General features: G+C 38.5%; 1 protein-coding gene and 1 long non-coding RNA gene across 3 annotated transcripts in view; one reads left to right on the top strand and one right to left on the bottom strand.

Annotated features, from left to right (window-relative positions):
- Nucleotides 1-18,674, top strand: part of fat2 (FAT atypical cadherin 2) — a 111,899-nt gene extending 93,225 nt beyond the window's left edge. The window contains exon 29 of the mRNA XM_044206084.1: nucleotides 14,414-18,674. Within this exon, the coding sequence (XP_044062019.1) occupies nucleotides 14,414-14,910 (497 nt within the window). The 3' untranslated portion in view covers nucleotides 14,911-18,674. The remainder of the gene's footprint in view (nucleotides 1-14,413) is intronic.
- Nucleotides 14-26,331, bottom strand: LOC122880707. 2 transcript variants are annotated; one of them, XR_006379014.1, is made up of 6 exons: nucleotides 26,005-26,331; nucleotides 9,986-10,084; nucleotides 5,968-6,102; nucleotides 4,795-4,894; nucleotides 4,427-4,462; nucleotides 14-4,097 (listed from the first exon to the last, which is right to left on the bottom strand). It is a non-coding gene; the product is annotated as an uncharacterized LOC122880707 (long non-coding RNA). The 2 variants fall into 2 exon arrangements; XR_006379013.1 differs by having other exon boundaries at nucleotides 14-4,462.
- Nucleotides 26,332-26,735: the final 404 nt, after the last annotated feature.

The following is a 26,735-nucleotide window of genomic DNA, read 5'->3' as shown; positions in this document are numbered from 1 at the left end:
GTATTTATAAAATTTTAGGATGATGATTAATCAAACTGTGAATTTTCTCACTTTGTTCCAGCTATGAGTAGATTTTTTTTAATGGTATCATAGCGGCCATCAATACCTATAATATTGAGTGATTTCAGTGTGTATACTGACATTTTAAAGAATACTTAATTTTGTAATTTCTCCAGTGTGAACTTACAGTGCACTGAAAACACAGAGGGAATATATCTTCTGTAATTGAGACACGAGACAACTGTACGGTCACATGTATGTATTTTTATTGAAGGCGTCTTTGTTAGCAGTTAGTTAGTAGCAGTTCATTTCAAGTTAGTGTTGAACATAATCTAATTCCAACACTCATTGCGAAATCACTCGTTAGGGAAAATGTCAACCACACTGAAGGAAAAAAACATCAATGAACCATAAACAAAATCATCCTGGTATTTTTGTTATGCTGCACAGCCACACAGTAATACAAAATGTCAGGATAGGCTGAATGAACTTGCTTTGGCAATGTTAACAACCGTTTCCCATGCCAATGAAGCTCCATTGAATTGAATGATTCAGTCATTCAAGGTCATTGTAGACAAGTATTTAATAGTCTTGCGGGGTGGTGCGTCAAGGGAAACACCAAACTGTAGAGTCGCTGATTAAATTCTGGAAGATGAAACATAGACGAGGCCAATTGGACGCGATAACATCAGGAAATAAAGTGATTTCTGTTTCATCTCTCAGCATGTCTTTATTTTCCACTTTCTTTCTGTGATTGCTTCTCTCTCCTTCCATCTTTCTCTCTCCTTGTTTTTCCGGTATGACTGTCTATAGTCTACACTACTGATTCTATATTCTGTAATACCCTCCCCTTTTCACGGTTTTTCTGTTTCTCCTTTTGTTTTCTCTCCCTCTACTTTTCCTTTGCAGTCTCTCCTTTTCTAAATCACACTCATTGGGCCTCATGCAAGAACCCCTCATATGAACCGATAATTTGTTAAGTGAGATTTGCTTGCCAATTGAAATTAATACATCCGGTGTAAATAAAGAGATAAAAATTGATCACACTAAGTAATTAATCAAAGTTAAGTTTATAAATGCGACTGTGAGGTGTGCACATTCTCACCACACGTTCCTTTTATAAATGGGAAATGGTGTATGCATGGATTGCAGGACTTAAACCTCCTGAAACAAAACCACAGAGTGAACAGGAAGCTTTAGATATCAATTTGGGGGAGGTAGTTTGCTAGTGAACACACACCTGTAAACAGGTTACAAGTTTGTACAATTAGGAGTGTTTGCTGAATCTGACATGGAACACTTGTACCACCAAACCTCATACAAAAAAGTAAGAGGGGTTTAGGATACGAATGTTCTTGCCCTGTTTCATTCTTTTTCACCTCTGCCCGTCTTTCTGTCTCTTTTTCCACTTTTGCACTCGTCTTTCCCTCGTTCTTCACCTTTCTCTTTATTTATTCTTCCCTCTAGTCTATCTGTCTCATTCTTCTTCGATCACGCTCACTCAATTTCTTTCTCTTTGTCCTCCTTTCCTTTCTCACATTCCTTCTCTCTCTCCTTTTGTGTGCAGCAATTTTTTTCATGTAACAGATCAATACAGCTGAGCCGTGACTCATACATCCACTGCTATGTTCTCAAGACAGATGAAGAGAGGCAGATCAGGCGTTTGTCATGCCGTCACTCCCCAGGCAACGCCCGCCTGGCAAGTTATTCATCTGCTTGACCTTTTCACATAGAATAAAGTACACATTCCTGTAGTTCTTCACTTGTTATCTGGCCCGTGGTTAAAGGGGACGGTGGCTGAATCCTCTACACTTTGCTTTTAGTTCGCCCTGTGACCCTGGCACTGAATAGAAATCCTTTACCGCTCTTGACCACACTTGACAGGTTCTGTGGGCAGATCAGGTGATTGTCCTGTGTTTGAGATGGTCAAAATTCGAAAAAATAGACTTAGATGGGTCTTCTATCACCATCATTATTATTTACTTGGTGATGAAGCATCCAATCACAGAGCCCCATTAAACTGTCAGCCATCATGAAGTGATTGATGGCTATCAAATGCCAAGAGGGTAATATTATGATGCTGGAGAAAGAAAGAGAAAACCAAACAGAGAACTTAAGAGCACTAATCTAAGATTCTGTTTTGTTCCAATGAAGTAGGGCTGTAGTCAACCAAAGAAATGCTTAGTCGACCAAAGTCCTGTCCTGCGCAACGATCAGTCGACTAAAAAAAAAAAAAAGACGCAATGTCTTTTTTTGATTGAACATTTATTAAACAATTATAATAGAGCATTTATAAAACAACAACGAAAAACATCAATAATACATAAAAGTATAATAATAACACAATTCTTTGAAAATTAGGTTATTTTTTAAACTGCAAAGTGAGGAGTTCTGTCCTAGGTCTATAGTGACCGTCACAATCGTGCACCTGACCACACCACACGCTACAAAAAATATAACTGCTAAAACTGCCAAATAATGAAAAATCCTAACAAAAACTCTCAATTATACAGGCTGTATATTCTTCTTTACTTTCAAAGCTATGGGTTAACTTTTGTCCAACCGATCTAGGCGTTTTAAAACAAACACAAACCCAAAATAGCCTAAAAAAACACTAATAATAATAGGCTGTATAGTAGGAAGGCCTATAGATTTTTTTCGTTTTGTTACATTATATAGGCTATTTTCAAACGCGTCAAGTGTACAAATAAATTGAGTCAAAATCTATTGAGTCAGCATAATAAAGCCGTTAAGGCTACTTACAGATCTGCAGGCCTAGTCCACCTTTATGTTGTGGGCCAAAAACACTAACATGTCCACATTCTTGGGTAAAAGACAGCTCCTCGACTTGTTAACAATAAATCCTGCTTTGGAAAATATGCGCTCTGCAGGAGTGGAGGTTGCAGGGATGCAGAGCAGGCGTTTGGCTGCCCGAGCAAGTCGTGGATATCTCTCCTCATTATTTTTCCACCACGCAAGTGGCCCAGCAGTGTCCACTTTACTTCTGTCCTGAAGATAATCTTTCATTTCGTCGCAAGAGGATCTTTGTGCGCTTGGCTCATCAGGATCATCCTCTGCACCATGTCCACAAAGAAGCATCGCTATCTCCTTCTCTTTTGCCGTTTTCTGTTTTTTTGCCAACGGGTCCTCATCATCCCCTGTCTGCTCTGCGCTGTCTCCCGAGAGGCTTAGCCTTTGTGCTAGTTTTACGACTTCAGAATAGGCCTCATCCCGTTTCTCATCATTAAGAAAAGGTAGCTGTTTGAAGCGCGGGTCCAGTACTGCAGTTAAAATGTACAGGCTGCTTGTCATCACAACTCGGTCTTTGAGTTTCCATCGACTATCTATTTCCTGCACAAGCTTAAGTTTCAACTTCTTCTTTGTTGGACTATCGTTATCTGTGATGGCAAGATGACATTTTTTTAGATTCTCAAGCATTGGGAAGGCCGCTGACAGGGATGTGTTAGCCTCCTCCGACAACAGCTCGGTTGTCAGGGCTTAAGAACGTCTGTGATGTCTTCAGCCATATTCCACTGCTCTGTTGTCATGTCCAAAGCTGTCTGACACATTTATATCTCGCTTACCACTTTTAGGTGATAGGTCATATTGGTGGTTGAGTTAGCTTTAGGCCACATAGCTTGCACTCCACAGTCTTGTCGTCTTTTTTTGTAAAATGCAGCCAAACAAAAGATTTAGATTTCTTGGACATCTTTTCGACTAAAGCCCAAAACAAGTAGCGTTCTAACTGAATGAATACAGCAAAACTACTTATATTCCTTACTGAGCGCGAAGCAGCAGTGCAGCCAGCCACAGGTGCGGTTCCCGAGTGCTCATGTGGTGCGCTAAACTGTGGCGCCGTTATAAAATAGCCTAAATTAAAGCATTTAAAGTTTGGTATAAAACATAGGCTTATTATATTTAGAATACAGTAATATATAACTGCTAATAAAGGAATAAATATCAAGGAGTAAATCAATGAAAATTTCTTTATTGGTTAAAAAAAAAAAAAAAATTTGCAACTGGTCGACCAATGAGAATGTCAGTCGACCAAAACGGCATCGACCGATTAGTCGACTAAACAACTAAAGTTGACAGCCCTACAAAGAAGAATACATTTGTAGAAAGTATTACTTTTTAAATCAAGACTGTCGTCAATAAAATATTAATAGCTTTGTTGTCACTGCATGCTTAAGGTCCCCAAAAAGCTAAGGACCGCTTTGTTTAAAACACTCCGAAACTGAACTGGTGCTTACTCGCCAACCACATGATGCTATTTTCACTATGTTGTATTTATAAAATTCTTTAAAATGATGAGATGTGTTTAAGGTTGGTGGTATTCTATATTTCTCTTACTGTCACCAAATCCCATAAAAAGACCAAAACCAACAATGTTAGTCTATCTCTCAATACTCTCTGATTTGCTTACCCTCTTCGTGGCACTCAGCCCAGAGTCCATTGGTTCCTAGTAAAGACAAAAACAGGTTATGAATATATAGTTTATTATTTTTAGGCTCTGTAAAGAGCTCTGTAATTTCCTAAAACAATTGGGCACTAACAAACAAACAGCAGGAAATAGTGCATTTGTGGACTATTTTCAGAGTCAGATTAATCAGCATTTGGTGCTCTGATGGGTATCTGTAGTTTATTTTGACTCAATCCCACATACACCGTCTTGTTGCCCCAGTGTGTGTGTGTGTGCTGATGAACATGTCACCCAGTGTGGCTCACTGATGTTTTTAATTTCATTTCAAGCTTTGTTTTATACTTCTTGAATACATGTTAGAAAAGACGTACCTGGCATGTGACCTGTCAAACGTTAGGTGGAGATTACTCACAACTCCTCTATTTAGCAAAGTAAGTGCAGGCAGGAGCTGAAGGGCGCAGCCACACTGATCTGTAGTTAACACATGCAGAAAGTTGCCTCAAAAATCAAATGCAGCTGAATTTTAGCTCTCAAATCAGATTTTTGTCCCTCTTGAACTTTTCAGCTATTTGCAAACCCCAGCAGCAAGCTTTCATGTTTAGAAAAGGGAAATTTCATTAACAAATCATGATTTTTAATGTCATTTTCAAAGCTGTTAAAATATTAAATTTTGGGAAAGTACTAGAGCATACATTTACATTTAAATGCATATTTGCTAAACTATTTGTCCCCAGTTCTCAAATCTTTCCAGCTCAGCAGCCAACCAAAACCAAAGTGAACCCCCCACTGCAGGCATAAACTTAGGATTTTTATTTTCCCTTTTAATCATTCACTGATTAATTGAAGGGAGAGGCCCAGAGACTACAAACATTCATCACTTTACAGGTAAAACGCAGATTACTGTTATTACTGTTAAACAGATACAAACTATATAATTTACATAGTAGACAATTTTATTCACATTTCATGAGGCCTTGAATTACTTTTCAGGGCATTATATTCCCACTTGGACTTGAGTTTGAAAAAAGGAGCTTTACGTAAAAAGTTTCCTCTAAGTAGAGTTCAGTTTGGTATAAAAAAAATCTATAAGTGAACAAAATAATTCTGCCATTTATTATCAAGCCTGCGGTGGTGATCCGAGACGTAGTCCCCTGTTCTCTGCAGCTCTTCTTCTTAACTATTTATTGAACTGTGCAAAGTGTAGAAATAAAGTTTGACTCTGAGCTGTGCCCCCTTTGATGTCTATTGTTTAATCCTCATATTAGCTCCAGCTGCATAGAAAGAGGGCTGTAGATTTTGTCCCTCATCTTTTACAGTGGAGTCGCACAAGGAAGGGACATCAGTATCCAACCCTGTCTCCTAAAATTTACATTCATGTTGTACTAGATTTTGGAAGAAACAAACTTACAGTCTGGATTATGTTCACTAGCGAAGTTTTTCCACTCCAGGAAGCGTTACATTGTTAGTATACTGCAGTACCCTGAGGAAGACTTATTTTTAAAACTATTTTCTGCATCGTGAGTGCGACCATTTCTCCTCCACACCTGTACTTTTGTTGTGGTCGGCACCTGTCCAACACTGGTGTGCGCGCCTCCTCTCCTTCACGTTGTTATACCACACAGCAATTGCAGGGAGGTGGATGGTGGGCGTAAAAATCACAGAACGTCAACACTGGAGACCTAAAGGTCCAAGGAAAGAGCTTTGGTTAAATATGGAAAAAGTAAACACATTCTATCTCATAAGACGGTGTAGTCCCTCATTCGTCCAGGAGTGTTCTATCGTAGAAAGGTTTCAGTCGTAGTCATCTGGACACTGTTTTCAGAATCAAGACGTTTGGCTCCCATCCGGAAGTCATTCTCAATTGTGAAAAAATTGGACGGGAACTGGAAATTTAAACTACTCTGAGTTACATAAGCCCTGCCTCAGGAAGGAATCTGCCTGAGTATCTGTAAATAGCTAGTTTCACCTGAAACTGACCTAATAGTTTCAAGATGGCCCAGTAATCAGGCCTATTGTTCTCTGGCTGCATCTACTTCATCACTGCTAAGTGCCTGATTAGCATGTGATAGGCGTGACCAAGGTGATAATACACTCTGATAGACTTTGGGCAGATTAAATCTCAGACCACCATTTCTGTTCAAAGAGGGTTCTCTTTCTTCACAAAAATGGCTTCCTTGGCGCCCGTTCAAACCAACTCTTCTCTCTACTAAGAATCTTCACCTCGCTGTCTTCAAATGTGTGGTTTGTAGCTTTTAAATGCAAATGCACGCGCGCTCTGTAATCCTGAGTTAGCGTGTCGTCTGTGCTGATAAAGTCTTTTGTGAAGTGGCTGTTTGGTTTCGCCTATGTACCGTTCTTTGCAGTTTTCCTCACTGCACTGAATGGAGTAGACAACATTGCTCTGTTTCTGTGTGGGTAACCTGTCCTTAGGGTGAACGAGTTTCTGTCTTAAAGTGTTGCCTGGTTTAAAGAAGACAGGAACATCGTGCTGTCTAAAGATCCTTTGTAGTTTTCAGACAGTCCAGACACATAAGGAATGGAGACACCGTTCCTTCTTGGTTCAGTTACACTTTTGTCCTGTTTTTGGCTCTTTTAACTTTGTTGATAGCCCAAGTAGGATAACCACAGGCTGAGAGTGCATTCTGGACATGCCTTTCCTCTTTCTTCTTACCCTCTGAGCCTGTGGGCACTTCTTTGGCTCTGTGCTGTAATGTCCGGATTACACCCAGCTTGTGCTGTAGTGGATGGTGTGAGTCAAAGAGCAGGTATTGATCCGTATGTGTTGGTTTCCTGTACACTTCTATCTGGAGCTTTCCGTCCTCTCCTCTGAGAGTAGAACAATCAAGAAAGGCCAAGCCAGTTCTCTTTTTGCATCCTCACGCGTGAACTTGATGTTGGGGTCCACCGTATTAATATGCTCTGAGAACGCTTCCAAGTCTTGTTTCTTGATTTTCACAAAGGTGTCATCCACGCAACGGTACCAATGACTTGGTGGTGTGCCGGGAACGAGGATAATGCCTTCTTCTCAAACTGTTCCATGTACAGGTTGGCCACAATGGGAGAGACCGGAGAGCCCATAGCACAACCGTGAATCTGTCTGTAGAAGTGTCCCGGAATTGGAAGTAGGTTGTGTTGAGACAGATGTCTAATAGTTTACATATGTGTTCAGGTGTAAGCTTGGTCCTTTGCTGCAAGGTGGAGTCCTCCTGCAGTCTTCTCATCACCGCTGACACTGCTTCTGAGGTTGGGATGCAAGTGAACAAGGACACTACATCATAAGAAACCATAACGTCATCTGGGTCCAACTGGAGATGTTTCACTTTGTCCACAAATTTCTGTGTGTTTTCCACATGATGTACTGTGTTCCCCACCAGCATGAGCCAAGATTGTAGTCAAATGTTTGGCTATGTTGTATGTGATGGAATCTGTGCTGCACACGATGGGTCTGAGTGGAACATTCTCTTTGTGAATTTTGGGAAGGCCATAGATGCATGGAATGGCTTCCTGGGGAAGCCATTCCATTCTATTCCTATGGCCTTCCCAAAATTCACAAAGAGAATGTTCCACTCAGACCCATCGTGTGCAGCACAGATTCCATCACATACAACATAGCCAAACATTTGACTACAATCTTGGCTCCGTTGGTGGGGAAACACAGTACATCATGTGGAAAACACACAGAAATTTGTGGACAAAGTGAAACATCTCCAGTTGGACCCAGATGACGTTATGGTTTCTTATGATGTAGTGTCCTTGTTCACTTGCATCCCAACCTCAGAAGCAGTGTCAGCGGTGATGAGAAGACTGCAGGAGGACTCCACCTTGCAGCAAAGGACCAAGCTTACACCTGAACACACATGTAAAACTATTAGACATCTGTCTCAACACAACCTACTTCCAATTCCGGGGACACTTCTACAGACAGATTCACGGTTGTGCTATGGGCTCTCCGGTCTCTCCCATTGTGGCCAACCTGTACATGGAACAGTTTGAGAAGAAGGCATTATCCTCGCTCCCGGCACACCACCAAGTCATTGGTACCGTTATGTGGATGACACCTTTGTGAAAATCAAGAAACAAGACTTGGAAGCGTTCTCAGAGCATATTAATACGGTGGACCCCAACATCAAGTTCACGCGTGAGGATGCAAAAAGAGAGAACCGCTTGGCCTTTCTTGATTGTTCTACTCTCAGAGGAGAGGACGGAAAGCTCCAGATAGAAGTGTACAGGAAACCAACACATACGGATCAATACCTGCTCTTTGACTCACACCATCCACTACAGCACAAGCTGGGTGTAATCCGGACATTACAGCACAGAGCCAAAGAAGTGCCCACAGGCTCAGAGGGTAAGAAGAAAGAGGAAAGGCATGTCCAGAATGCACTCTCAGCCTGTGGTTATCCTACTTGGGCTATCAACAAAGTTAAAAGAGCCAAAAACAGGACAAAAGTGTAACTGAAAACCAAGAAGGAACGGTGTCTCCATTCCTTATGTGTCTGGACTGTCTGAAAAACTACAAAGGATCTTTAGACAGCACGATGTTCCTGTCTTCTTTAAACCAGGCAACACTTTAAGACAGAAACTCGTTCACCCTAAGGACAGGTTACCCACACAGAAACAGAGCAATGTTGTCTACTCCATTCAGTGCAGTGAGGAAAACTGCAAAGAACGGTACATAGGCGAAACCAAACAGCCACTTCACAAAAGACTTTATCAGCACAGACGACACGCTAACTCAGGATTACAGAGCGCCGTGCATTTGCATTTAAAAGCTACAAACCACACATTTGAAGACAGCGAGGTGAAGATTCTTAGTAGAGAGAAGAGTTGGTTTGAACGGGCGTCAAGGAAGCCATTTTTGTGAAGAAAGAGAACCCTCTTTGAACAGAAATGGTGGTCTGAGATTTAATCTGCCCAAAGTCTATCAGAGTGTATTATCACCTTGGTCACGCCTATCACATGCTAATCAGGCACTTAGCAGTGATGAAGTAGATGCAGCCAGAGAACAATAGGCCTGATTACTGGGCCATCTTGAAACTATTAGGTCAGTTTCAGGTGAAACTAGCTATTTACAGATACTCAGGCAGATTCCTTCCTGAGGGCAGGGCTTATGTAACTCAGAGTAGTTTAAATTTCCAGTTCCCGTCCAATTTTTTCACAATTGAGAATGACTTCCGGATGGGAGCCGAAACGTCTTGATTCTGAAAACAGTGTCCAGATGACTACGACTGAAACCTTTTCTACGATTCTATCTCATGTCACCCTAACCTTAAACTAGTGCTGTGAGTACCTAAACATAATAAAAACAATCATGCTTTAGATGCCACGTCGATATTATACAAAAATCAAAAGACATAATGGTCAATGAATGTTTTGCAGTTACACTCAGTATGAACATTTTGCAACGTGCATTAATTAAAAACACGTAAAAAAACAAACAAACAAACATAATCAAGGCATTAAATTTCTTTCAAGACATATTTTCTGTTGCACAGCCGCCGATCATTATCGGCTGATATTCAGTAAAAATATTAATGCTAAGGATTAATGCTTTCTACTCACCGATCGCGAAAACCGATCAATGACGCAAACAAGTTGATACCATTTTGGAGGTGAAGTGCTCCTTTAGGTTACAGTGATCTGAGTCCTCTGTTTTCCAGCCTAAGAAAGAAAACAACTGTTGTTCTTAACTATTTATTGAAGTGTGCAAAGTGTGGAAATAACAAGCAAAAATTGTGAGTCTGAGCCGAATCCCTTTGATATCTATTAAGTCTACAGAGGGAGAGTCAGTTCTTCATCTCTTTAGCCTGGAAACATCATCCTAGTGCAAATACTTTCACTTTGTCTCCCTTCTTTTTCTCTCATCTATTCTAAATGCCTCTTTTTATCTACATGTCTCTTTCAGTTCAGTGGGGCTTTATTGGCATGGAAAACAGACATTAACATTGCCAAAGGCAAGTGTGAAATGAAAACATAAAAAGAAGAAATATGCTATTAAAAATATATACAGATGAGTAAGATAATATAAATTGTAGACTTGCGGTTAAAAAATACAAATTTCACAGTCTCTCTCTCTCCCCCCTTGAATTCTTTACCTGCTTCTTTCTCTGCCAATTCTTTCGTCTGTCGTCATTTTCACCCATTTGTCCCTCACCCCTTCATTTTGTTCCTCCACCATCTGTCTCTCAGCCTCATTTTTTTTCTCTCTCTCATTTTTCATTTTGTTTCCAATCTCTACTTTGTCTCCCTCTGCTACTTTAATTTTTGCTGTCTCACAATACAAGCAGCTGGAATTCTGATTAGTATTCTCAGTAACTCAAGTGACAGCAGGAGGCTTTTTTTAATGTTGTTTTGTTTGAACAAACTGTATAATGCGTCTGCATTGTTAGTTTGAGATTTTGGGGATGAAGGCAGGAATTTGAAGTGGTAATCCTCATTCTGTTTTCAGATTTGTCCTCTTTTCTGCTAAGCGCTCATCGCTGCAGGGTATTTGTGGTGGGAGCTGAGCTGCGACGCCCTTTTTTTGTTGATTATATTTATTACTTTGTTATTACTGTTACCAATTATTTGAACATAATTTTGTCTTATTGGCCAGGGTGGCTAATGAAAAAACACATGACTTTCTGTGTGCCTGATGATGTGTTTCCATCAATAAATGCATGAAGTGAGCGTAGCCGATACAAGGGCTGAACGATATGGTAAAAAAATAAAAATAAAAAATCACATTACGATATGATTATGATTAGTGGGAATGATAATTTTTCCATCACAATTTTCACTGAATAAACTATTAAAATTGTGACGATGTGACATTTGTTGGGGTCTGTACCAAACAAACATGTTTTCTTACATCTGGAGAACAAGATTTGTAGGCCGGGGCATCTCTGCAGCACTACAGTACTTCATTAAAATGCTGTTTTGTCACACATTTTACCTTTATCAAATAATTTAAGGTTCTGCAATTTTGATACTATTTCGATTAATTGTGCAGCCCTAGCCGATACGATACTGGAGTTTCTTTACCGATACAAAATAATACTTACAATGTATTCAACACAATTGTCTAAACACAATAAGCCATACAAGAACTTTGCCTAATTAAAATACTATTTAAAAACTGGCAAAATTGTGATTTAAATCAGTAAATATCTGTCTGACAAAGGAGGTGCACATTTCGGCGGATACCAAAAAAGTATTAAGATTCGATACCCAGTCGTTGCTAAATTTCATTGCCGATAGTTTATCTAAAAATGTTGACTAGTACCCAAGACTTCAGTTATCTTGTTAGAGTTCAGCTACTTTTTTAGAAACTCTGAAATCATCAGTGATTATTATGGAAATAACATCAACCGACTATCAAAGCCCTAACAATAATAGATTTTTAAGATTTAGATTTTCGTGAATACTAGTTTATCATAAACACATAGAATAAACAAACATTTTTGATAAGGATAGCTTAAATGTAATTATTAAACAATTGTGACCTGGATATGTACTGGGACATTTTACAGCTGAAAAATAAACTTGTCAGTGCTCTCAGGCAGACAAACTATGTAATTACCTCAAACCTATCTTTGGCATTTCTGTACTGCGATTTCTTGATTTCTTAATAGCCAACATATATGGTGATAATGTTTACGTGTTGCATTTATTAGGTTCTACTGTGTAAGTGGGACAAAATAGTTAATTTATGCAGATTTGACAAAGTAATGACTTTTATGTAATTTGTTAGAATAGTAACCATGATTAATGCCACTGTTGCAGTCAAACAATTAATCATTTGGTCTATAAAATGTCAGAAAAGCGTGAAAAATGCAGAGTATAATTTTCTAAAGCCAAAGGTTAAATTGCTTCTTTTCTCTGACTAACACTCCAAAATCTTAAAATAATCAGTTGGGGAAAAAAAATTCCTACCACAATTTCTCATCTTCATATTGCTTCTATTTTTTGTGTGTCCAATCAAAAGCTCAAACCCCAAAGCGAGTTAATTTATAATGATATAAAACAGACAAGAAGCAAATCCTCACATTGCAGGTGCTGGAAAAGTGAATGTTGGGCATTTTTGCTTAGAAAATTACAACCATTACTCACTATTACTCGATTATCCAAATAGTCGCTGCAGTTTTTTCTGCCTGTCAACTAATTGATTAATTGTTTCAGCTCTAAATGACAGCATGAAAAAAAAAAGGTTTTGTGGGCCTGACTATGCGTCACAGCCACTTTGAGAATGACGTAGTTTATGTTGATGAATACAGGAAGGTATGTGCCAACAGGTTCAAGTACCAACAGCATGTTTACTACTTTCCTCTCTGACACACTGATTTAAACCATTTACACAACTACAAATAATACAATACACAAAGAACAATGTTCTGTGTAAAGATAACACTGAAAGGGGAAATAACTGTAAGTATGAATCACTGCAAGGTCATCAACAAGCTTTGTGCTCCACCGGAAACAACTATTCACCTGCTACACACTACCCAGCAGAAGAATATTTTTTTTTATTTTTTTTAAATCAAAAACTGGTGTAACTACTTATTCAGGATTAGCACAGCGAAAAAGGCATGATTTATCATCAAATAAGTGTTTGAAGGTTGGGGTCTTAGCTTGAAATTATTTTCAGGAAAATATTTAAGTGATTAAGTGTTAAGAGCACACACTGGGATGTACAAAAAGCTAGAGGAGCTTATCATCAAGATTGCCCTTGAATTGTCCATGTTAGTTGATTGTAATTCAGTTGATCCAAGAAGAGAAGATTATTCTACTTCTGCAGGCATTTTGGATCAGTCATCTGTCTAAAATATTAAGGTAAATGTGGTGACTTTAGGACATTGAGCTTTCTTTAGACATCGCCCCTCCTCCTGTTAAACTAGTCAAACCCACACCACTTCAAATCCACAGTGAAGGATTTAATATGCAAATAGTCAAAGCTTTTTTAAACCCTCCGTCTTGCTCAAATCCATCCTGCACACCCCGCACAGCAACATCTGTCCCAGTGTTTATTAGTATTAATCTTTCTCTGACAGTAAGTGTTGATTCGAGTTGTTTTTTGAGGCTGGGAGCTGATCTGACTCTGTAGCAGCTATTCAAAACTAAGTGGTAAACTTCTCACTCTGATGAGTGTGCACTTGCAGAAACACTGGCATACTGTAGTGTCAGTTTTTTCACAGGCAAATTAACAGACGACTTTGCTGTGTTGTGCAACAAAATATTTAACCTAAAAAGCATTTTGTTGCTTTACAAGTAGATTAAGAGGTTGTGCAAAGCAAGGGTGAGTTTAGAATATAATCATCCAAATAAGAGGTAGACCAATAAATCGTCCAGGCCAATATACCAGCAGATATTAGCTTATTGCAGATATATTGTATCAACGAATATGTCGGCCACTTTTTAACTGACAAAAGTGCAGTACGGCGGTGCCAGATATACGTTTGAGATAACTTTGTGTTGCCGTCACATAGTTTGTCCTCCAGCGAGCACTGATAAGTTTACTTTTCAGCTGTAAAATTATAAAATAAAATTATATTACATATGTTGGTCACAATTTAATAAACAACTTTTATACAAAAGAACATCAGCCAACATACATAACAAATATCAATTCGGCCTCAATAATCTAATCCAAATGTTGGAAAATTACATTCCATTTCATCTTTCCTGCAAGTATTAGTTTTCGCTTAAGACTTACACAAATTTATGTCGATAGACTAACTGGTTAATTGACTAATTTCAACTTTCAAACACTTATTTGATGATAAATCACTCTTTTGTTACAGGCAGCTGCTGTAACAAAAGAGTTTCCCCTCAGGGATCAATAAAGTATTTCTGATTCTGATCATTCAGCACTACATTATAATACCTAATGTGTTTCCAATGCACTTGAGATCCTTCATAGCATTTGATGACTAACAGATAAACTAGTAGATCTAAAGAACGTATCGGGACAAATTATTCTGATGTTTTTCTCTTATCTGTCCTCTCTCTCAGTCTATCCGGCAGACCCAGACTACTATGGCCGTCCAGCAGTCCAGGAGTTCCCCCAGTTTGACATCGTAGAGGACACTTACTCCACCTCCACCGTGGACTCGCGGAGGAACTCTCGATTCGGTGGCTTCCCATTCCCACTAGATCGCTGTGACCGTCGCGCTCCCCTACCGCCTTGCTACAGCAACCAGAACCTGGACGACTTCCTGGGTCCCGACGGGCTTCCTCTTCCCAGCTCGCAGTGCCCCAACGAGTATACCGCCATCAGCTACTACCCCACCCAGCACACCCACAGCCTCGATAACGTCTCGGGAGGCTACAAAAGACTCAGCATGCGTCTGAGTGTGGCTATGCCATCGTATGCAGAGCAGGCCAGCCCGCCACCAGCGCCAAACCCCGCCCAGCCTCAAACGAGACCAGCAGGGCAGAACCCGCGCAGCTACGACGGGTCGAGCATGGTGGAGAGTGATTACGGGAGCTGTGAGGAGGTGATGTTTTAAGACCAAGTTTTGGTTCAAAGCCTACATCCTTTTGTGGCAATTTGCGTCCTTTCCAGTGATTATTCACTTTTTAGTTTCATATGGGAACCTAAACAGTGCAAGTACATGCCGCTATGTTCTACTACTCCATTCTAAGGCAGCTTTGTGTAAAAGTACACTTCTGAGATGGGACTCTTTGAAACTAACGAACAGCAGCTCAGCAGTCTCTCACTGTGAGATCTGAGTCTTTTTTTCCCCCACTCTGACAGAGATGAAAGCACCATGTGAAACAATGCTTCAGATGTCTTTTCATTTGTTTGACTTGTGCCAGACTACACGGTGTAATACAAGACTCCTCGGTTACCTCCGTGGAAGAAGTTCAGCAGAAGTTCATCCCTTTATCTGAGAGACGAAACCAAGAGCACTTGTTAACTTGTTAGGGTTGTGAAACAGTATTACTGACTTGACTGTGGACTGTCAGTCACAATAAGGCAAAACTCAAGACTTTTTTTAAGCTTCAACATGCGAGAATCTGACTCTCAGAAGAGGAATCTACTTTCGAAACATGTCCAAAATGCATAGCAAACCACATCTCAAAACACAACCATAATTTCCGTTCTGCCAAACATTGATAATGGCATATTTACTATGCACCGTATGATGTGACTGAATGTGAAACAACAGGCACGAGGAAAACACAGTTGCCATGACAGTGGCCAGCGTGACATTCAGACAACAAAGCTCATTCAGAAAGGCCTTTCTGATAAAATCCTGATAGAGCTTTGATGACTGTTGCATTGTATGAAAAGTAAATCACCAATGAGGTTTCATTCTGCTGTGTGTTTGTGTTAATATGAAATATTTCATATCACAGTCATAAAAGAACTGCAAGAATGTCAGAAAAACACAGATTTAATGTGCGTCTAATGTTGGCCCACTATTTCAAATTTAAAACGTATTAAAAATGACAAACACATTTCATGCAGGATAAACATTTCATTGAACTTAATCTGCTTACTGTTGCTGTTGTTTATTGTTGCTGTCTGTTACAATGAAGGGGGCTGGATCCTCATTAAAAAAAAAATTAAAGCCATAAACAAGAGGGACACGGTGATGTTAGTCGTGAAATAGATGTATTTTAACTTTTGAGTGTTACTAGTATCAATGCCATTTCCATTACTGTAAATTCTGTAATTTTGAATCTGTAAGCATCCCCTCATGGATTTTAATTAGTGTGAACTAGATAACAGTATTTTCTTTGCAGGAGACATTAGTGTTTGTGATTAAGTTCAGTTCTACAGTTTTGCTGCCCTCGATGATAAAGGGAATACTACATGTGGAGGAGTTTTTGCAGCAGTAATGAAATGTCTATGCAGCCATTTTAAATGGTGTAAATATGCAAGCCTCAGATAAAAGAAATGCTTGTTTTGGTCAAGAGCTTGTTGTGCAGTATGCAGAATATTAAAAAGTGAATGTTTTATACTGAATAGTAGAGTTGATGTTTAGCCTGAACAGCATTTTCTAAATTCAACTGTTCAACAACAGTAAAGAGCCACAAAATTCACAATTAAATATCAATTCATCAAAACGTCTTTTATAAAGAATTTAGAGCAACAACTAATGCTCATCGGTAATCAGCTGATGAAGCTGGAACTGGCAATTATTTGGCATTTTTGCTTGAAAAATGGGTTCTTAAACAATAGTTATTCAATTTATTTCTGCTCACCGACTATTCATCTCAGCTCTAATCTCTTATTTTTTGGTTAACTAATTAATCATTTAAAAAATATGAAAAAGTGGCAACTACAACTTGCTCCTGAATTCCTTAAAGGATTAAAAGTGGATTTAATTTATGAAATTTGAGAAAGTTTACTTGATAATTGACTGTTATGTGACTTTTCAGTTCAATCCATGATCAACTGAATAATCATTTCAGGTCTGAAAGCATTCATGGATTTCTCAGTGTTTTCTAATTAACTAAACTCAAAAAGAAACCTACTGTGGAAGCCATGGATTTTCCCTTTTAGTAAATTGAACAGCGTGACAGTCTGTGTGCTTTGTTTAGGTGCAACATAATACTGTATGTTAGCATAGCACAAAGCCACATGCAGTATGTATAAGTTGACACAGTAAGTGTAATGAAAACAGATGTTTTAATTTGGCCACTCAGCAATCTGTTCTTCAGTCCATAGTCAGATATGAAGCTCAAATCCTCCCGTCGCTATAACAACCAATGTCAGCAAGCGATTATACAGTCCAAACACTACAAAACCTTGAGAACCTTGTGAATTCCAGCGCAGATAAACGGCCCCAAAGATCAAATCTGAAAGACAAATCAGATTTTCTAGCAGTTTGGACAGTTTGTGTTTTGGCAAACGAAGGCACGCAGGGTGAACATGTACACAGTGTTTACTGATGCTGCCTCCATGTAAACGTGTTGGGGATGCAGATGATGCCTGTAAAATCTTGCATCAACTGAATTTTGTTTTACACAGCTCTTGGAGGCTGGGGAGATAAGCAAGACATGAGGGTACTGCTTGTACTAGAAAAAGGCATTTGTTCATCCACATCAGGGTGATTCACACACTGGATAGGTAGATCGCCAGTCTCAGGAAAAAAAAAAGTTCACTGGAACTCGCTCATTCGTTCCAAATGTCTCCCATCTGGCACCATATTGGTCTAAATCAAACCACACTCTGCAAATAATACATATTCAGTTACTGCAGTCTTGCTGACTGTTGGCACAATTTCTGAAGATGGAAGACTGAAAGACATTAGGGTTTGGAAGCAACACTCAAAATGTAAGAGAAATACATTTTCCCATAATTAAAGGACTGCATGGATTTCATCTTGCTTAGCCAGAGGCGACTTTTAAGTTTGGATAATGGAGGGGAAAAAAACGCTCCAAGGAATAAACTTAAAATACTACCAATCACTCTCAAAGTACACAGTGTTGAGCCAATGACACACTGACAGCATATACAAATTATTGTTAAGAAAAACGTAAGTAGAAAAATTAGAGAAAAGCCTTAAAGAAAGCACTTAGAGATAAGCCTTTTGAAGTTAATATCCTGGATGAATAATGATGGGCCTTAATGAGTGTTGAAACTTCCTTGTAGTTTTTCATCATACATTTGACAGTGTATTTCTGCTGCCTTTGTTATTTCAGATTGTAAGGAAATTTGTGAGCAAGAACTGAGAATTTTTGAAGATCAGGGAAAGTGTTGGATCATAACCAAAAGCTAATCTTAACCAGGATGTTACAGTTGCCTAAATTTACCTGCTAGCCAACATTTTTACTTGAGTAACTCCATTCCTGCTCTTCTCTAATTAATCCTTTTTTGGTAGATCAATATATATATTCTCCAATCTGATAATGTGTCAATAAATCCTCTCAACAGTTTGCGATTGCCATTGTTGTTGTATGCTGTGGGTAAATGTGCAATGTCTGTCTATCACTGGTGGTTTAACTGTGACTGCTGTTTTGGAAAGAATTTTTTTCAGTCCTTTTAGTACAAAAAAAGACCGTATAATCTGCAGGTATTGTGTTGTACATACAGTCTGTATCTGTGTGTTGCTGTTGTAGGTTGTTTGTGCAGAATATGACTTCATTTGAATGTAAGTTACATTTGTTTTCATTTATAAAGTTTATTTTTGTATCAATGTGGGCCTCCCCATGTTTTGCTCTGTTGTTGTTCTCTGTGAGAGATTTTAAGATGCTGTCTTTCTGTTTTGTTTTTCGATATTGTAAAGAGAATAAGAATAAAGATATTATCTTCTATGAACACTGATTGAAGATATCATACTTCTTGCTGCTTCGTGTTCTCAGCAACAGATGAGGTGAAAAAACAGCACATCTGTGGGTTTCATCACGGTCTGGAAAGAAGTGAAAAAATGTTAAGCCTTCTCCAGACAGGATTAGGAAATCATGGGTAATTTTTGCCCATGCACATCGGTGATGTAAGTCAGCCAGACAGTAAAATAATTTTCTTAGGGTTAGTCCCGAACACAGCGACTGAGAAATGCACTGGGCCAAACGGTTGAAAGCCTGATCAATCAGCATTTAATGGGAAGTAGTTTAATGCAGCACTTAAATTTGACTTTGCATAAGCTTTGACACATTCAGCTAACTGGTCAAGGTTTATTATAGGTTGTTGCAGTGGTGGCTAAAATAATCCTAGAATTGGTTTTGTTCAGCTGCAGAGTGTTAATGGCCACTTCTTAAAGGTCCTGAAATTATTCTCTTAATCAGCTTCCTGCTATGAGGGATTTGGACCCATAATCACAGTATTCTGCCCAAGTAGGAACAGTCTTTGTTATTTCATATGAGAGATGATGCTTTTCTCTCTGGTTTGAAGTGGGTGTGGCTCAGTTGGACAAAAAGTGATGATATGTACTTCCATGCACTAATCAGGATTTAGTAACATTTGATTTGATTAAAATCTGAGGACAGTTGTGGGGTTGTTTGCTTATGTTTTGCTAATAATACCTAAGGGTGTTTTAATTAAAAATTTAACTAGGCCAGATAAAACTGAGTCATCAGTGAAGCAATGAAACGCCCTCAACGCCCTACGCATGCATGGTGAGAAAAGAACAGGACCCGGGATAGATCCTAAAGGAACCCCACAGAGCGTTATAGTTGAGGATGGTAACCTGCCCATAATAACTGAAAAGGTTAGTCTGAGGCTTTACCATTAATACCAGCTACATCATGAAGGTTGTTCATCAGAACTGCATGATCTACTGTGTCAAAACAGAGGTAAGGTCCAAGTAAAATAGCAGTCACATAAATCCATCACCAAGAAAAGCCCATTTAAGAACTTCAAGAGGGCTAATTTAGTTCTGTGCAAACTCTGAAGCCAGACTGAAATTCATTAAAAAAGGTTGTGTCACCTATGGGAGCAGCTATTTTTTTTCAAGGACTGTGAAGTTAAAATGAGTTTGAAGGATTAAAAAGGTTAAATGCTGATCCAACGGCCTAAAAACTTCTGATCTACACCCATTGACGGTGACCAAGCAAATTCCTTATTGAGTAGCAAGCAAAACATGCGACACAGTGATGCTACATTTGCACACAGTAAATGAACAGACCTGTTTCTTCTGCTTCAGTAAAAAGTGGAATGATTTAGAGGATCATTCAAGTGTGTTTGGAGTGTCTTGCTGATATCTAATTTTCTAATTTTCTTTTGCTAAGTATCTCATAACACAATAAAACTATTACAATGTCATAGGCGAGGGAATGCAATAATCATCTAATTCCTCCAACAAAATTATGAAATGATGAGAGCAGCTCAGGCGACACACTAGAGGACAGACGTGTGTGACGGAGAAAAAAAACTGGATAAAGGCAGGATGATACAGCGAATGCCTGCGTCTGGCTGTCTGAGATTTTGTGAATATTTAAGTGTGACTGGATGAAAGAATGTGTTTGTGTGAAACTGAGAAACAGAAAGTGAGAGATGGAGGTGCTGAGATAAAGATGCTACAGGTAGTTGTCTGTGTGTCTCAGACTCATTACAACAGAAGCAGCTCTTATCTGACCCAGTCAGCAACTTTATGCCCAATCCTGACGCTACCTGATAAGGAGTGTGTGTGTGTTTGGAGGTAGTTATAGCACACTGCATATCAAACACTACACACACTTTACACTGCTCTAATTTCTGTTGCCTGGAGGCCTGAAATATATCAGACTGTGATGATATATTTTTGTTTATTATTTTGGGTGAACCTACTTTCCCCCAAACTTCTTACTCTTCTCCCTCAAACTTCTGCTTCAACTAAGTGTTTCTGATGTTTTCCCAAATTCCTTTAAAACCACCCAACACTTCCTGCTCTCAAACTCTTTTGTAGCTATTGCAAATATCTGGATGTGACATCATACATTTTTAAAGAAGAAACCTTCAAACTACTAAGGAATCACAGGTACAAAGCACATCAAAAGCAGCTTTTTAAACAGTGTTTTGGGGTTGGAAATTACAAATACATTTGAGAGGATCAACACAATCGCAACCCAATGCCAAGGCGCAAGAAGGTCAAAAACATCAAACCTTGAGAATGGCTCTGCACGCGTGCAAGTATTTACTCAAAAAGGCTAGCGTTTAGTCTTTAAACCTTCAATCTCAGAGCTTGAACTGACATCAAATACAAACTCGTGTACTTTTTCCACACAATCATACATGGGAAATGCAGTTCACAACTGTAGCAGATCCAAATACATAGGAAGCTCCAAAGGTACGATATATCGCTAAAAGTAATCAAAGAGAAGGAAATATTACACAAACACTGGGAAAACTGTCATAAGAGCAGTACCTACAACCCTACAACACATTAGTAATCTTGTGGGACCATGGGACCTTATTTCGGAAAAAATATGTATGGTAGTTAACAGAGAGATAAATAATTTTTTGATCCTGTTTGAATTGTGCCATGAATTACACATATGAAGTTTGTCAATTTATATCACCACAAAAAGTTCCATGTTTAAAAAAAAAAAAAAAAAAAAATCACATGTAAAAATAGTAAAGTACCATTTAGTTTTGTGAGAAACCGTTCAGTTAGCTACATCTCTCGTCTCGCACAATATATGTCACCAACACTAACATGGCCGTCACCTTGGCACATTTGAACAAGAGAAAAAGAATAAAAAGAGGTGAAAATTACTACAAGTCTGGCCATGTTGAGAGCTGCAGCAATGCAAAAGGAGAGTCATTTGGTTTCCGTAAGAGCTAGCATACGGGACCGGCTCTACAAGGTTTCGGTCAGTGTTAAACAAGCATGTCAGCTAACTTACGTTGTAACATCAAAAGCAATCAATGATTTTAGCTAACGTTAGCTAACTTGTGAGTTAACAAAGATCAGTAAAAATCATATAGTTTAACGTTAAAACAGTGTACAAATCAATTTAAGTAGCTGTTGATTTGTGTAAAAAAAAAAAAAAAAAAAAAAAAATTTCTAAAATATAGTTTACAAGGACGCACTCAGGGTTAGCCAGTAATAACTAAAGTTAGATAATGCTGGAAGAGTTTTCAGGATAATTTGAGTGAGGCCCAGTTTCAGTGTTATGTCAGATACCACAAGTGTTATGCATGTTATCAATTTACATAAGCTGTTATGGGTCCTGTCTATACATTCCTTGGTAATGTGTATTAGAGAGTGTTGTGTCATCCTCCACTCCATGCCAGTCACATTTAAATTGTTTCATTTAATGGAACGTGACTGCCATGTAATACACTTTAAACTTCAATTAATGTTGGAAACACAAATATTGGTTGTAGACTCAGACTTTTGGGCCCCACTGTATTGCTACTAAACTGTATTGATAAATTACATAACGTAATGAAACACAAACACATACTTCATCAATGTCATACAATAAATTGAATTTATTTGTAATTACATATAAATGAAGAGCATTGATTAGCAAGCTGGACTTGCAGGATATAGGATACAGGGTATGCTGATGGAGCTGGGAAGAGAGAAGAATAAAGAAAATATTAGATCAACTTTATTATCGGATATTAAAAATTCAATTTCAAAACAAGTTGCAGCTTTTACAGTTTTCAAGTGTGTAAAGATGATTTCACATGACATGACAAAATGTCACACATTACACGTGTGTGTATGTGGGTGCGGTTTTGGGGTGCATTGTGCCTTTAAAAAAAAGGTATATATAATGTATGCACATCAAATATGTACAGTGGTAATCAGGTTTCCAGAGCTGGTCAGTCCATTTTGCAAGTTCCTCAAGTTTTCAGCAGAGTTACAGCTGAGGTAAAAAAAAAAATAATAATAATAATAATAATAATAACTACAATCTTGCCAAAAATGAGACTGACTCACCCTTGAAAAACGTTGTCCAGAAGAATGTTATGCAAGGCTGCATTCCTCTCTTCAACTCTCCCTAAACTGCCTGATCTTTTTAATGTTTAATGTTTACTTCACACACAAAAGAACATAACTTTTACCTGAACCTTTTCATTCTCCCTTTGTGGAGTCATTAGTTAGAATAAATCATAATGCTACGATGTGACAGTACTCTTCAAAGGGTTCATGAAATACATGTTACCCAATCTTACTATCTTCATGACAACTCTTGTTGAACATTTCGGAATATGTTTTAGTTATCGTCCATTTACCAAATAATGTGCTACGGCTAATGCTGTAATGTTAGCTAATGTTCATTGCTTGCTAGCTAGCTAGGTAACTTAGCTAAGTTCCAAGCACAAATGCAATGTTATCTTACCTGGTGTGTTTTATTCAGCTACTCCTGGTCCTTTTACCAGCCAGGAAGCGAAAAAACGAGCAAGACCCGTTGCTCATGTGACTACATCCCGGCACGAAACACACATCGTAGCTTCAGCAGCTCTGGGTAGCTTGTGGACAGAGAGAAAGTTATGACATCACTTACGCAACTTTTGGGGTCTAATTACGTATTTTCACAGTCATACTTCAGCAGTTTTACAACAAATTGCGATTTTCTTGACTTGCAAATTTATTTTCTGAAATGATAAACGTGTGATTTGTGTGAAAAATGTGTAATTTATGGTACAGTTCAAACTAGATCAAAAAATTATTTGTCTCTGACCATTGACTAACGTTAGGGGTGTGCCATATATTGTTCACGATAATACCGGCATAATTTTTAATATGAAAAAAAAAAAGTAATAGCACGATAATGACTTGTTGATGTACTGACGTTGTACCGTTAAGCACAGCAACAACAATATAGCTGGTGTGTGTGTGTGTGTGTGTGTGTGTGTGTGTATATATATATATATATATAAATAAAGAGAGAGAGAGAGAGAATATTTTCAATAGACAAATACATACATAATATTTTTCAGGATTTGTGTCATATCTTCAAAAATATCGTTATCACAGAAATAAATAAATAAAATAAATATTGTGATATTATTTTAGGGCCATATCGCCCACCCCTAACTACCTCACATATTTTTTCCGAAATAACGTCCCATGACAGTCCACTGGAAGGGGAGGGACTTTGCCTCTCTATAATGCTCAAATCAAACTCTAACATACTTTTTTTGACAACTGGCGAATACAATATTCACAATATTTTTCCTGTCACAGATTAACATGATATATCCCTCGCTCACACTATTATTTTTCTCCCCCTCTTACACACACACACACACACACACACACGTTTGTTATACTATCCCCGTGGGGGACAGTCATTGACATAATGCTTTCCCTAGCCCCTTACCCTAACCTTAACCATCACAACTAAATGCCTAACCTTAACCCTTACCCTAACCCTAACCTAATTGTAACTTGTACCCTAAAAACAAGTCTTAACCCTCAAAAAGCAGTCTCTACCCATGGGGACCTCAATTTTTGTCCCCATGGGTTAGTGTGCATTCAGGTTATAATAACATGAAACACACAGCAAGTGTGTATTGCCAGTTCGTGTCTTTAAACCCCAGCTGTGGAGCTGCCTGTCCGCTCCAACCGGCTGTCAATCACTCTTTCCATCCCTGTCATTCACACAGACACACACACATACACACAGTGAAAACACATGAAATCACTGGTGTCCGACAGCAAGGGTGTTAGTATGTCAGGTGATAAGTCCACAGAGGAGGACAGAGAGGAGAACCAACACTATATGTTTTTGCGCTCTAACAGGTATGTAGTCTGCACTGTGAGGCCTATGAATTTCATTCTAGACTCAATACTACCACAATACTGACATGCATTCAGTCTTAAATTACCTGGGCTCAAGGCTGGACCCATGACATGACAGACAAGAAAAAGTAACATCCTTGATAGCATACTGCAGTAAGTTAGTAAAGGTGTGTAATGGTACTCACAGGTGGTCTACAATCTGAGAATTATACATTTAACCAGCTTGAGTATTTTTATGTCTATTCATTTAAAAAAGGACACAACAGCATGTGGTACACTGGAGGCATGCTTGCAAATGCTACCTAACAGCATAAAAATCAGGTTGTAGAGAGATTCCTAGTGTTGGCATTGTTACATTTCTGTTCATCCCTTTGAATAAATCAGGGCATATAATCCCCAAAAGTGGATTAAATCCAGAGTTAAATCTTGGCAGGTTGAAATAAGGATTATAAAACAAAACAAAATGGTCACATCTGTCATAATAAGAGGCGCCTCCATATGTTTTGCTACAGTATTATCACCAATATTTTATATTTTCAGCTTTCTTTTTCACAAGTATTTTTTTTCTAGTGACTGGGGGACGTCAACAGTCATGATAAATGGACTGAAAGGAATTTGTTCAAGTATGTTATTCAGGAAAACAAATAAATTGCTACATAACTGTAAATAAGAAAATGCTAAGGGAAAGCATCAGTTGTCCTTCCTGAGATAATCTGAAATGAAAGATTAAGAGCTCCTTTATGGATTAATACCCCTGTTATTAAGATAATAAAACTGCAAAAATCCATTGAGTTCTTTCAAAAATGCATATGCAAAGACGGTTGAATTCCTGCACACTGTTAGTGCCAGGGCTATTGAAAACGCTTACATTTAGGTCCTTAATTTGAGATAGTTTTGTCAAACTACTATTTCCAAGGTCAAGAATTAACTTTCATGCTTAATCACAAAACTTTTAGAGAATTTACTTAGAGGTTTGGTCTGAGCGCACAACTGAACATACACTCCAGTGCCAGTTTATTATGTACATGTAGCTAAAACTAATGCAACAGCCCTGCAATACATCCAACTTTCATGAAAGTTATACCTTTCAGATTGAGGTGAATTAAAAGTGTGAATTAACTTTATGGTCATTTTGGAGACTGCAGTTTTTACTATGTTGAGTTGACTAAATATTATAAACACATCTCAGTATAATGCAAAAATTGTTTAACCGAAAAACTGAACATTTTAACCTTTATGTCGGTAGGATATATTGAAGGGCTGCTGTATTAAAATGCATTGTTTTAGCAAGGTGTAACGTTTCCCAATAAACTGCCAATTAAGATCCTCCACGTGAAAACCAAATCTCAGACATTGGTGTGTTAATTGAAGAAACAAGCATGCTTCTTACGGGCTCTCATTTTCTTAATAAAGTGGTTCCCTTGTGTTCCTATTTAACTTACTTTAGTCCTTATTGTGTCCTCTTACCTTGCCGAAGAAAGACGCCGTTGTTCAGCTGTTAGCTTGGTCACACCGGTCGGTAAACATTTCTCCCGGTCCTTCCTCCTTCCGTTAGCTTGGTTAGGCTAGCTCCCCACCGTGCTAACGTCTTGGCGGCGACGAGCAAAAGCGAACAAAGTTTGTTCTTCCGGCGAATATTTTTTGTTTCAGCGCAGCGAAACTATTGTCTGTAAAATATAGCAATTCGCTCATATTTTCTCGAGATAATAAATTCACGTTACAACTTACTTTTACAACTTTTCTTGCTCTTTCTTTTCTCTGTCCTGTCAACTGATTCAAACCGTTTTCTTTCCGCTGAACTGTCCGACAGAGGGCGCATGCTCAGAACCAATAAAAAAAAAAAACACTGACCGGACTGGAAAAAACGGTTTGTTTGTTTTTTTAGCAAGATTTGTGATATTTAAAATGTTTTTCAACCACAGCAGCAGCAGAGAAAAATAAAGTGTACATTTACCAGTGATATATTTCCCACTGTCACACTCCAATAAAAAAATTCTAGGACAAATATGCAATTTGCTAGGGGGGAAGGGGGTGGGGGGGCTGATTATATTTTTAAATTAATATTGTATTTCAGCAGTATGCATTAATAGTAAAACAGTTTTAGTATAATCTAATTTATTTAATTTATTTCCCCTGTAATGAAGGCCTCAATCTAAAGCCTATGGCTGTGACCGAAAACGTTCATTAATCACTTATTA

This window comes from Siniperca chuatsi, linkage group LG8 (assembly GCF_020085105.1).
Source record: "Siniperca chuatsi isolate FFG_IHB_CAS linkage group LG8, ASM2008510v1, whole genome shotgun sequence".
NCBI classification, from domain to species: domain Eukaryota; kingdom Metazoa; phylum Chordata; class Actinopteri; order Centrarchiformes; family Sinipercidae; genus Siniperca; species Siniperca chuatsi.
This window is presented reverse-complemented; position numbering and strand designations above follow the sequence as displayed.